At 35.2% G+C, this 12,900-nt stretch overlaps 1 protein-coding gene across 4 annotated transcripts in view; it reads left to right on the top strand.

The window, feature by feature from the left end:
* The window catches only part of PCDH9 (protocadherin 9), a 689,952-nt gene extending 681,567 nt beyond the window's left edge, over positions 1 to 8,385 (top strand). For all 4 annotated transcript variants that reach the window (XM_051778866.1, XM_051778864.1, XM_051778865.1 and 1 more), the window contains one exon: positions 1,689 to 8,385. In XM_051778866.1, coding sequence (XP_051634826.1) covers positions 1,689 to 2,062 — 374 coding nt within the window. In that variant the 3' untranslated portion in view covers positions 2,063 to 8,385. The remainder of the gene's footprint in view (positions 1 to 1,688) is intronic.
* Positions 8,386 to 12,900: the final 4,515 nt, after the last annotated feature.

Genomic DNA, 12,900 nt, shown 5'->3' with positions numbered 1-12,900 from the left:
TTCTCCAGATATTCAAAAAGAGAAGCTACACAGGGATAAGATGAGCTAATTACATTGTAACATGTGGAAATATACCTGGTGATATTTTTTATATCTGTTTTTAAAAGCAATGAGAAATGAATAGGAGTTTCCATAAAATTAATTGAGTTAATGTCAGTGTTCAGAAAAAGATAAGTTACTATATATGCATGGAGTACAAGTGAATAAAATATTCTTTGGCATTTTAACATAGAAATCTTTGTTAGTGTGTCTTCACTTATCATTTTGAGTCTCAATTATATTATTATAAAGATACACTTTTTTTTTCTGATACACCACTGACATATTTCTTCTGATTAGTAACTTTGCTATTCATGACTACTTCCTAATGTTCTTTCTCAAAAATCAATCTATAATTTCCTTCCTGTCACTGGGCTGTTTAATCAAGGAAATATGTCTCCTTAACTCTTCAGATGTCTGCAGTACTATCCAGTTGATTTACTCTGAAGTTAAGAAAAGACATCTCATAATTCTTTGTCAAAATTACAACACAGTTAGCAAAGAATCATGACAAAGTGTATCTCAGATATTGAGAAATATCTAATGAAGACATACAGAGTGATTTCTCTGCTTTTTTCCTGGTTTCCTCTTCCTCATACATCCAGTCCGATCAGATGAGCAAAGTAAGCCATCTAAAAATGCAGTAAAGCTGAGAGGAATTTAGTTTTACTGAAGGCATGGGTGACCTGCTTTATTGAAAGACGCCTGCGGTTGGCCATGTGTGTCCTCCGGAGTGTGTGAAAGATGATGTGGATATTTAATATGCCTAGTACTTCAGCAAACTTAATTTCTGTCTTCTGTGGTCTTGTATTACTATCTTTCAAAGAATTATGAGAACAGTTCTTTATCAAGTGCAAGATTTACATAAACTTTTTTTTTTCATTTACCCCTTTACTTTTGTCGTTGTAAAGCAGCTATCTGAGATGTGTTTAATGGTCTCCTTCCATGCAATGTTTTGAAGTGTTTCAAGGTTTCCTATTAAATCCAGCAATGTTTAACTTATCTCTTACTTGTTGGGAGTGGACATCAGAGTGTGTATCCACAGGATAGAAATCTAGAACTATGAACCAATCTGTGTTTGTAAAACAGTAGGCATTAGAATAATCCTGTACAGTGCATTCCTCTGGGCAAACCTGGTTTTGGATAGCATAAATGTTTCTCAGTTTGCAGTAGGCTGTTAGTTCACCAAGGTTCTGCAGCAGTAAAGTGAGTTGAAAGCAGAAGACAATACATCCAAACTGTAGGCTTTTATAAGCAGCATTAATTCTTACTCAGAATCTTCAAGGGTATGTTCACTTCCTTTGACATTTTCACTTAATTATCTTTATTTTCTTAGTATGACTGAGAAAAGACTTAAGTTTATTCATAGTAGGATCTAAGACCGATAACTTAGGGATAACAGAACTTTATTTCCACTTCTGGAAACGAGGTATGTAGCATATACAGCTTATGCCCTACAAAGCAACTACTTTCTAACAGAATGAAAATTTATATGGGATTTACCAGCACAATATTTTGTTGCAGAATCATTGTTAATTTTCTCATGAGTTCTATGTATAAGTTTAATGACAAATATCACAATCTAATATTATGTCTTTTTTTTTTTCCTTTCTTCCTCTTTCTTCTTTCTCTTTGTTTTTCATTTACAGATGGGCCTCTTGGGCCACGAGGATTAGCTGAAGCTACAGAGATGTGTACTCAAGAATGCCTGGTTTTGGGTCACTCAGACAACTGTTGGATGCCTCCTAGCTTGGGCCCATACCAACAGCCAAAGTCTCCTCTCTCCACCTTTGCACCTCAGAAAGAATGGGTTAAGAAGGACAAACTAGTTAATGGACACACATTGACCAGGACCTGGAAAGAAGATAGCAACAGAAATCAGTTCAGTGACCGAAAGCAGTATGGTTCCAGTGAGGGCCATTTCAACACTGGCAACCACATGACTGACATTCCTCTGGCCAACTTGAAGTCTTATAAACAGGCCTCAGGAACTGTGGAGAGTCCAAAGGAACACCAGCTATAAGAAATGATTACTTTGGACCCATGACTTTAGCCTACTTAGACTTGCTAATACTATGTGTGTGTCAGAGCTTTATGTACTGGATAGACCTCTAGAACTATGCTTCACCTAGCAGAGATATGCATATCTTTATGTTAGCGTCGTGGAAGGTATGATGTCCTGCAACATGAAAGAGTGTTTCTACTAGTTGTGTGGTTTTGTTAAATAGACATGATTAAAATCTGCAGAGATCTCTCCAGTTTGCAAATATTCTTTTTTTGTTTTTTTTGGTTTCGACCCTGGACTGCTGCTATGAACAACAGAAGATGCATTTGGAGAGTGAGAGAGCATGAAAGTTCAGTGAATTGCGAAGATTGAAAAGCATATCCAGTTAGAAAATTGTACTTTTGTTGTCATTGATCTATGCTGGGACCTTTATACTTGAGATCATATTGCAAACAATTGAAGCTAAACATTAAACCTATTGTGCTATTAACAATGTTAGTGGACACTTATAAGTCAATCAGTGTTCAAATACTTGTAAATAGAAACAATTATTACTTACAACTTTTGTGTACTTATAATGTTCACTTGAAAAGATACTGTAGCATATTTCTGTGTTTCACAGTTGCTTTTTAATTTCTTTCATTGGCTTCCTATTGTTTTGCTTTTATTTTCAGTGATGGTGTTTCTGTGTTAGTAATCTGTCTGACACACAATGTTCCAAGGAACTCAAACCACTTGTGTAAAAAGGATGGGGTGGGAAGAAAGGTTGGTTGCAGAAAGGGAAAAAGAAAAATTTCTTTCTATGTAGTAGCAAATCATGCCAGCATTCAGGTAGAATTTCTTCTTTTATTTTATTTTATTTTATATTAAGAAGTGAAAGAACTTGTGTAAGGGCTTAAAAACTTAGCAGTTTTTTGTTTCGTTTCCATTATGTTTCATGAAGCAAGGAAATTGCAAAACAAAAGAATATTTAAATGTATGGTGGCAGGTGAGGGGGAAAGCTATTCATTTGGGATCCTAGATCAAATTAGCTGTAGTCTGTCATTTAATGAGTGGTAGCTGATGTTGATCCCAGCTGAAATACATGGAGGAAATTCTACAGGAGCAAAATACAGTAATAATGTTTTTCCAATTGGGCAGGTGTGTGTCTATACCTAAGACAGTATGTATTGCTGAAACAGCAGCATTTGTGTTGATCTTCATCTGCGTTAACGTTGTAGTAACACAAGTGTTTTTAGACCATAGCCACAGAATATTTAATGTGTTGTGCCTTCATGATGTAACAGAGCATTCTCCTGGTAGGCTAGTTGGGGGAAACTAAAGGGTTAAATCTCTAATTATTGCTGTTTAACTGTTTGTTATCATAGTTGGTCAATGCCTGGCAGGTACCAGTATCACATCACCTCAGTCAAACCAGTAGAGTGACTCCTAATGTTAGTGAGATCTAAGTTGCACGCAAAGCAAATCCAAATCCAAACATTTTTAGATGGTTTTTTTAAGGCATGAAAGATGATTTACACAAATAAATAGCATGCAAAGCAAAAAAAGTCCATACAGAAAAAAATCAAAAGTTATTTATGCCACAGTGAAACATCAGTCTTAAAGTAACAAATTTAGCTAATCTGAAGGTGATTTTATTACTGAAAACACAAGCTTTTCTTTTCTTTCTTTATTCTTTTGTATATAGCAGTTCACTTTTTTTCCCTCCACAGTATAAAAGGCTTCAAATGGGCTAGGGGTGCATTGCTTATGGCAGTACTTATGTCAGTTTGTGAGGGGTGTTTGATGACTTTGACAGAATAAATATCTAACCAGTTATCCTTGTTACTGCTTTGCCAGTTCAACATTATTTAGTTATTCAGCTTTTGCAATAAATGTTCTGAATTCCTGATTGTGTTGTGTTAGTTCTTGGGCAGATGCCTTAGGGACTTTATTCCCATTAATTTCTCTTCCTTTCTGTTATTGTTGGTTGGTTTGTTTCTTTGCTTTGTTCTGAATTTCCAGTTATTTTTCTAAGCATGTCATGGTCCATTTGGTTCATATAGATATGTATAAGACTGGAATATGCAACAAATGATAAATCCTGAGGGCCAAATTCTGTCATTCCTATGCAAGTAGGAACTTATTCAAAATGAGTTATTTGAATCGGATAAAGTGTTACTTAGCACAAAAGTGACAGGATCTAGCCCAGATTTGTCAGACATATGTAGGCACATGTAATAAGCATCCTTGCATGAGTCTTTGTACAAGTATGGGGTAGCATATAGGAAAGTCAGCACACCTTAGTCCTTTTTTTGAGAGTAGAATAAAGTCATATCAAAATACAGTAAATTCTTTCCCGTAAAGAAAATTTGTGTGGTTATATAACCATATTTGTTGCAGCACAGTTAAAAAAAAAAAAAAAAAAAAGAGAAAAAGAAAAAAACCTGAACAACCTTGAAAAAGATGTATCAAAAGAAGTAAGCTATTTTTGAACATGCTGAGTTTTAAAGATGAGATGCACTGAGTTCTGTATTAAAACCAGAAATGCAACAAGTATTTGAACACCCAAATAGCACCAACTAGTTTAAATTAGGAGTGTCTTTTTAAACAGATTGTATTTGAAAACATTTCTATCACAGACAGAAAGTAAAAGATGTGACTTGCTACAGAAAGTGAACCATATTGAGTTCCAACCTTCAGTACTTTGTGCTATTATCAGCCTGTGCAGGAGGAGCTAAAAAACCATGGTTTTAAATTGTTAGCAGGTGGAAATTTTCTCATCTCATTTTCTTAAGTTCTGTATAATTTTAGAATCTTAAAACCTTACTCAGCTTTGAAATAGTTATTAAAAAAAAAAGACAGGAGAAAAAGCAAGGAGAAAGAGGGAGAGAGAGAAAAAGAGAGAGGGAAGGAGGGAGGGAGGGAGAGAGGAAGGGAAAGAGAGAAGGAAAGAAGGAAGGAAGGAAGGAAGGAAGGAAGGAAATATATATATCTGCAGCACTGAGAACTGTATCTTAATCCCATTTAAGCTGAATTAATGTTTTCCAGATGTTTCTATAGAATCTGGATTTGGCCCTAAACATATATTTAGTAAGTGCCCATTCATTCACGACCATTTGGTTTGCTTAATCGGTAGTACTAGCATGGCTGTCAAAAATTCAGAAATAAAGAGAAAAAAAAAGAAGAAAAAAAAAGAAATTCTGTCATATCTCAGATGAGGTGCTTTAAAAAAAAAAATTTCACTGCACAGAATGAGATGGCAGCTGAGTATTGGTGACTATTCAGTTTTCCATCTTTGGGGCTAAACATTACTTAATATTATCCATAACCTGTCATGATACAGATGCTTCTCTGATGCCAGTTCTAGCTTTTTTTTCTTCAGACTGAGTGTCCATTTTTTTATTTATTTCATAATTTATTTCATAATACACACACTTACAAGGACTGCTGAAAAGATTTGCCAAAGATTTTTTTCATAGTCCTTTAGTTTTACTGTCACTGACCAAAGCCCCTAGTCCAAACAGAAAATGGAAAGCATGCGTAGACGTAGTTATTTAGTCCTACTTAATCCCATGCTGTGCCAATTCTTGCTAAAGTAGAGCAGTCAGGACCATGTAAAAAAACCCAGAAAGTTCAGGCTTGAAGTGTGAAACATTTTCTAGTGGTTTAAGCAATGTTGTGCTAGAACAGATTGCCTAGAGATGGTTTTGGAATTTTGAAGAAGAGAAAGGAAAAACACCTAACAGGAATAACTGCTCTTTGTCAGAGAGAGCAGATGTACTAAATGCCTTCTTGAGATCCTTTACAGACAATGTGACTTGAAGAGAAAGTATGATGGTGAGGTGATTGAACTTCACAGTACAATGAAGTGATATGAAAGACAGATTATGTACTGTATTTCCTCACAGAAATAGGTAAAAAAATTGCTTACTCAGTGCCAGTAGTTGGACTTCACCTGGAACTCTATGAAAGACTGTGGGAAGGCTGACAAAGAAATATATGGAGCAGAATTAGGAGTAAACAGAAATATACATCAATTTTAACAAATAGATATGAAGAAAATTATATTCATATTAACTGCTTAATGTGATTATTAACTTTTAGCAAGTTATTCTTAGGAATCATGATCAGAAGGAATCTTAAGGACTTTAGCATGGAGTAGACTAAACTAAGGGAGAAACTTAGAAAGCTTTGGATGCATAAATTGCATAAATGCAGGAGATGTATATCGATGTGAGAGTAAAGAGCAGGAGTGATGAAGACTGGAGCTGATTTGAGAAAAAGAAATAAAAGGAGATCATAACATTGATCAGAAGTTTAATTTTAGGACGTTTTGAGCAAAGGGAGGCACTAGTTGCTTTAATGAAACAGAAGACACAGTGAGAATCATTGAACATGGTAATAGGCAATGTCAGGGGATCCACAGGCCACAGAACTCATGATGTGCCAGAAGACACAGGGGTAGCGTCTAATAGCCTTAGACAGTAGCATCTGATACCTCAAAATATGTTACAAAAGTATTCCTACTAGCATGAGAGCACAACAGTAGTGTCATATCCAATTCAGACAGAAGTATAAATTTTGATTTCCCATGACCACAAACTATTTACCTGATTCAGATTATAAACTTGCTTATGGCATGTATCCTTCCATTAGAATGAGAAAATAAGCAGTGAGAATTCTCTAGCACGTGTGCTCACATGAGCCAATTCAGACTGTGAAAGCAACTGAGTACTTATAGATCAATTCTTTCTTGTTTAATATACTTTTTCTGTGGAACTGTTTTCCAAAGTCTTGACTTTAATTAATTTATATGCTTGTAATCATTGCTGCTTTGCTGAAAAACTTAAAAATGGAAACCAGTTCTAGAACACAGAAAGGCATTTTAATATACAGAAAACATGATACAACATCACTCAGAGGTGTGATTCAGCTCAGTATATCATGGACAGTTGAGCTCTAACTCAATTAACATTAGTTTTATTAACTTACACTGCTCACCACCTTAGTGGATCTATCCATCAAGTATAATTAGCCCATAATCTAAAACCACCTCTTAATTTTCCTCTTTTTCCAAAAAAACCCTCTGATTGGTAGATGATTCCTTGTAAAATTATAAGATATCCTTTTTGCACATTATTTGAGTGGATTGATTTTTTTTTCAATTTGACTTCTCTGAAATATAATACCTTATTTAACACAGCTCCTTATATTATAAAATGCTTTTTTTTGTGAGACACCATTCTATACTTTATTTTCAACCAGTTGAGCTGAAATTAAGATCATAACATACAGGGCCAGATTCTGATCCTTCAGGCTTTATTGAACCTCTTACAAAGCTTCTTACAAAGTAAAATATCAGGACCTGTCCAATAATTAGTAACAGAAATAACAAGTCCTTTAGTATGCAGTGGACTAGCAAATGCTTGAGAATAAGCAAATTTGCAATTTTCAGGTTTTTAAAACACAGTGTAGTTTTCTTATAAACTGAAATACATGCCAATAAATGAAGAATTGCAAGCTTTTTTTTTTAATTGATACAGACACATCACTTTACTGGGCAGTAATAGAATTTATGTGCTGACATGTATCCTCATCCTGCAAATAATCTGCAGCTCTTGAGACACTGAGTGCGCTTAACTTCTTTAGAACACAGGAGTAAACATCCTCTTGTAGGAGAAGCTCAATATTTCACATAACTGGGTCTGCAATGAGAAGAATATCACAGACAAGCATACCATATGCTAAGTTTTGAAGCAAGAATGCCTTCTTAACTGCAGCATCTCATGGTTCTAATTGCAGCTTTAAGTTTATACAGCTACTTAATTGTACAAAAGCAAACACAAGGATGTCTTTAGCTATCAGAAGCGATCTCAAATTCTCATTGTATATTATGAAAAGAAAGAACTTAAAGAAAGTAATATCACTCATTTTCAAAAATAAGTTGTTTGTTGTTGGTTTTTTTTTTACCACAGCCATTCTTAAATCCGCCTGTTGTGCCTAGGTATTGCAACACATTCTAATATTGCATGGCATGTAAATAGATACCTTAATTACTCATAATGATATTATTATATACACACATATATTATATATATTATATATATATACATAAATATTATCAGTCACATAATTACTCAGTATTATTTAATGGAATTTTGGGACTATGGATTTTGTTGTTTGATGTACTTTAAACTGTATGAAACAGCATATTATTAAGACTATCCTCACCAATGCTTTTTGAATATTTATTCATTAAATAAAATGCTTTCTTTTGCTTGTTATAATCCTGTTTGTACAACCATGTGATAATGTTAAAATGGGTAAGTACTGTACGGGAATTATAACTGTTTCTTTTCTTGTCTAAATATATACCTATAACAATATTTATTAGTGATCTGAGTTTTAAGAACGTGTCTTCTTATGTGTTTTCTATCTCTTTACACTAGCCCAAATTTAAAGGAAATTTTCTTCATACAACTCTGAGTCCCCCAATAGCTTTGAAATGACCTTTTGCCTTTATCTGCAAGTGAAATTAATATGAGATTGGTACTTTAAATCAGTACATGAAAGTTCCATAAAAGGAATGCATAGTACAGTACTTAAGTTTTGCTTACTGTAGATATCATAAATAAACATACATTCTTAACTTCTCAGGTAAAGACATATTAAGCCTGGGATCTGATAGGGAGAAACTCTGCACTCCAAGGATAATATTTAGAATAGCTGATTTAACAGATGAGTCAGAAATCTGTTACACTAAACAGTGTTTTTTCATATTTCATAGTCAGTTTCCATCTTGGTATTGGTAGAAAGAATCAACTAAAATGTGTACCTCTTTGAGGAGCTCAAAATTTTATTGTTGTCAGAACTGGAAATTGTTTTTGGTAAATCTTAGATATATCAAAGTTAATGGGAATCTTCTTGATTATTTAAAAAAACCAGTAGCCAGTATTTTCCCAGCATTTCAAGGAAATTCATCTTCTACTGTTGTTTCACTCACTGCAATATTCCATAGAACAATTATTTCCTTCCATTCCTTTCCCTTCCCTTTCCTTCCATTCCAGTCCATTTTCTGTCCTGCCCTGGCCTGTGCTTTCCTCCCACCTTATTGCCTTGGATGTTTTCTGGAGAGGTAAAGTGCTGCAATACCATAAAATGGTAGTATGAACTTGAGACAGTTGAGTATTCATAGTGCCTACCCAAACTGGACAGTTCTTTTAAGTTTTGGTTACATGACCCTGAGATTAGCTCAGTTGGTTAGAGCATGGTTCTAATAGAACCAAGGTTTTTGGTATGATCCATGTATGGGCTTAAGAGTTGGACTCAGTAATCCTTGAGGGTCCCTTCCAACTCAAAATAGTCTGTGATTTTAGGGAATACCAGATGAACACTGTTTCCACCAGCCATTTCCTAAGGTTTCCTCCTACAATTTACTTTCTCTTACATCAATCCTCAAGGATTTCAACAGTAAACTGAATATGTTGCTATGTTATATTTACCTGTACCACATCCTTCACAGGGTATAGAAAGGGATTCCAAGGATCTCACAATGGAGAACAGGAGAGAGAGAGTGGCAGAAAGGAAAGGGGATAGCCTAAGACCATATGTGTAGGGAAGAAGTAAACTATTGTAGCAATCAAAAAAGTAAGTTTGTATTTAATGAAGGAAATTATTGTGAAAGGGCTTAAAAATATGTTCTAAGTCTTCTTCTCTCTGTAACACCATAAAAAATGACCCACCTACCTACATAGGTTTGTGCACACAGCATATTTAATTCTATTTTCTTATGAAAAAGGGGTATCCAGAATTATGGCAAGGCTGTGCCATTCTACTATTCTTCTCTGAATTTCTTCCATTTGGTATTCACATTCCTTCTAAGAAAAACCTTTTTTTTTGATTACTATTTTTTTATTTATTTTTGAGACATTACTCTTTTGCCTGCTATATGAATATGGAGACAGAAACAATACCACACAGTTTCAGTAACTGAGCACTAAGTTGACAACTGAATTTTAAATGCTTATAAAATCATTAACTATGGATAAGTAATCTGTAGGCCCAAATGATTAAGAATTATCTACTACCAATTAGCAAAGAGGAAAAAATAAAGAAGAAAAAAAAGATGGTACACAAAGAATTACTCTCCTCATAAACAATTCAGACTCTTCTAGCCCCCACAAAAGGGCACAGCTGGTAAAGATACAGGTGTAATGCCGTGAAGGAATTGGTGCATTTCTTTTCGTATGCAACATTCTGCAGAAAGGTCTGGGTTATTAATATGTCTGATATTTAAATTAATTCAGTGTGAGGTTAAAGAAATCCAGCCACAATGGTCTATTCATTCAGCCAGAGCTACCTACTTGCTGAGTCAGCAGCACGCAGTTTCCTTCATTCTTTAAGAACAACACCAAACGAAATTGTGAACTGTTATGCCTCATGGTGGGTCTAAACCTCATTCTGAAAATAATCTGAAACATGAGGAGACCTGGATATATGGATTTTAAGGGAATACAATGTTGGATAGGTCGCTGGCTACTTAGTTTTAGGTATGTAGTGGAACAACTTATAAAATAATCTCAAATTCCCTAACATGTACACAGCTATGTTTGAAGATCTCCAGAAAGAATCCTTTTATTCCCAAATTTAACCACATTAGATATCTCCTTTATGGAGAATCTGATTGCAGAACCTATTCCAAACTTTGCAGCTGACAGCTGCAAAGTCTCTGAATACTCTACCATGTCAAATTACCCATCACTAATACTGAAAACATGCAAACCTATAAGCAGAGCAAAAGTGAAAGAAAGATGAAGTTAATGTGGTTCGAGCATCCTCTGGTTCAAAAAGAAAGCAAACAAACTTCGTGGAACATATATTCAAGATTTTTAGATTTCATTCTTTTCTTCGTAAAACATATAGCTGCAGGGAAGTATATTGCTAATATTGCATTTTCTTCGGCTGTCCTACTATGTATGGTTCAATTACCATGCTAAAGGCTAAACTCAATAAACTTACAAGCAATAATTCTACACAAATACACATTCAGTTAATATATGGTTCTTGTATGGAAAGTGCTAACAAATTGAGTTTTTCTGCATTTGTAGAATATCAAATGCATGATTACTATTTATAACAAGCTTGCAGTCACAGACTCTGTAATTCTTTAGTCCTGAACAATTGCATAATTACTGATTCAACTACATTAGCATTGGGAGTAGACATGGATGATTTCAAAAGGGATACTACTGATTTAATGAGGTCTCAGTCTGTACATTTCCAAAATTACAGAAATTCTGTTCAACAACCAGCCATTCATGCTTTTGGATATTTGAACCAATAAATCAACCAACCACCAACCAAAAGAATCATTAAAAAATGAAAACAAACAGAAATGAGAATAAAATTGCATTTTTAATGACATGAAGTTACCAAAACACTATTTCCTGACTAGTTTCCAACAGTCTGTCTGGCTTTACTAGAGACTGGTTGCTGCTGAATCTATTGAATACCTAAAGCTGCCATTTGTGATGGTGGTTTTGTATTTTGAATGTTTATGGCATTGTGATTATGCTAGAATAAATATGACAATAGACCATGGGCACAGAGGGGCAATTCTGAATTCATTGCCCTTGTCTTGCATTTACCACCTCCTTTTTTTGTGTGTGATAGACAGCAACTAATCTGATCTTAAGGCTGTGAAGGTGATATTTTGCCAAAAGTAAACAGTTGTCAGATCTGTCTAGAGAGGAATTTGTAAAATTTTGTGATACTTGCACTTTTTTTCTTCAAGGTATCTTTATTCTGCAAAGGTCCCTGTATTAAAAACTGCCTTTGATTTCAGTGGGAAACGGATTAGCTCAAGCTGTAGTTTTCATGTCTGTGGTCATTACACCAAATAAGGATGAAAGGATATGTCAATCAGAGACATCGTAAAATCCTTAAACTCATATGCCCCCAAGTAATCCTGCTGTGCAACCAACAATTACTATATATAGAGGGAAAGGGGAACAAAGTTCTTAACATAAAAAGATTTAGACTGCTTAAATTATGGCATAGTAGTTGCAGATCTACCACAGAGCAGCCAACTGTACATCAGCACTACCTCTTCTCATGGTTTACCTCCATCAGTTTTAATAGGGTTTTTAATGCTTACAGTGTGGGATCTGCACATGTTTGTAAGTTCCTCACACATCTCAAACTGCTCATGGACTCAGACAAATGTTGGCTTCATCAACACGTTCACTGGGTAAAATCAATTAGATTCTTATTCTCAAAACAGGATACCTGAGCCTGAAATGCAAGTGAAACGGGTCATCTTCATCTCTTCCTAAGAAGTAGAGAATGGTGAGAGCTAAATCACAGCATTTGCCTTCCAGCCAACAGACATTCTGAAAACAGGCTGAGCGCTATGAACTGAGTTAGAATGTCCTCATATTGCTTTTGAGCCATGTCAAGAACAAGCATAGTAGTATGGGAGACAAGAACTACCTACAACTTTCTTTAGAATTCCAAAGAGGTGTTATGCTATCTTAATCCCCAAATGCTAAGCCTACAATAGGCTATTTGCTGCATCAGCTCCTACTGCAGAGGACTGTAGTGTAGATGGCAATATGTCAGATGTGGGAGGACCTCCCCTGACTTCTTCTAGCCCATCCTTGAACATCAACACAGCTGTGCTGAGAGACCTCTCAACACCTTCACAGCTACTGCTGGGGAAAACTGACCCCTTTAGACAGCCCAAGACAGCCTTACCACCACTATCAAAAAACTAGAATGAACATCAGAGTGAACATCAGAGTGCAGATGGATGTGTCATTTCCAAGCCAGAGCATTCTACTTCCATGAGGTATGTATATAATGCCACTGGAGAA

Source organism: Manacus candei, unplaced genomic scaffold (assembly GCF_025592945.1).
Source record: "Manacus candei isolate 608988 ecotype Guabito, Panama unplaced genomic scaffold, ASM2559294v1 h1tg000014l, whole genome shotgun sequence".
NCBI lineage: Eukaryota > Metazoa > Chordata > Aves > Passeriformes > Pipridae > Manacus > Manacus candei.
The sequence above is the reverse complement of the archived record's forward strand: the minus strand, read 5'-3'. Positions and strand labels throughout refer to the sequence as shown.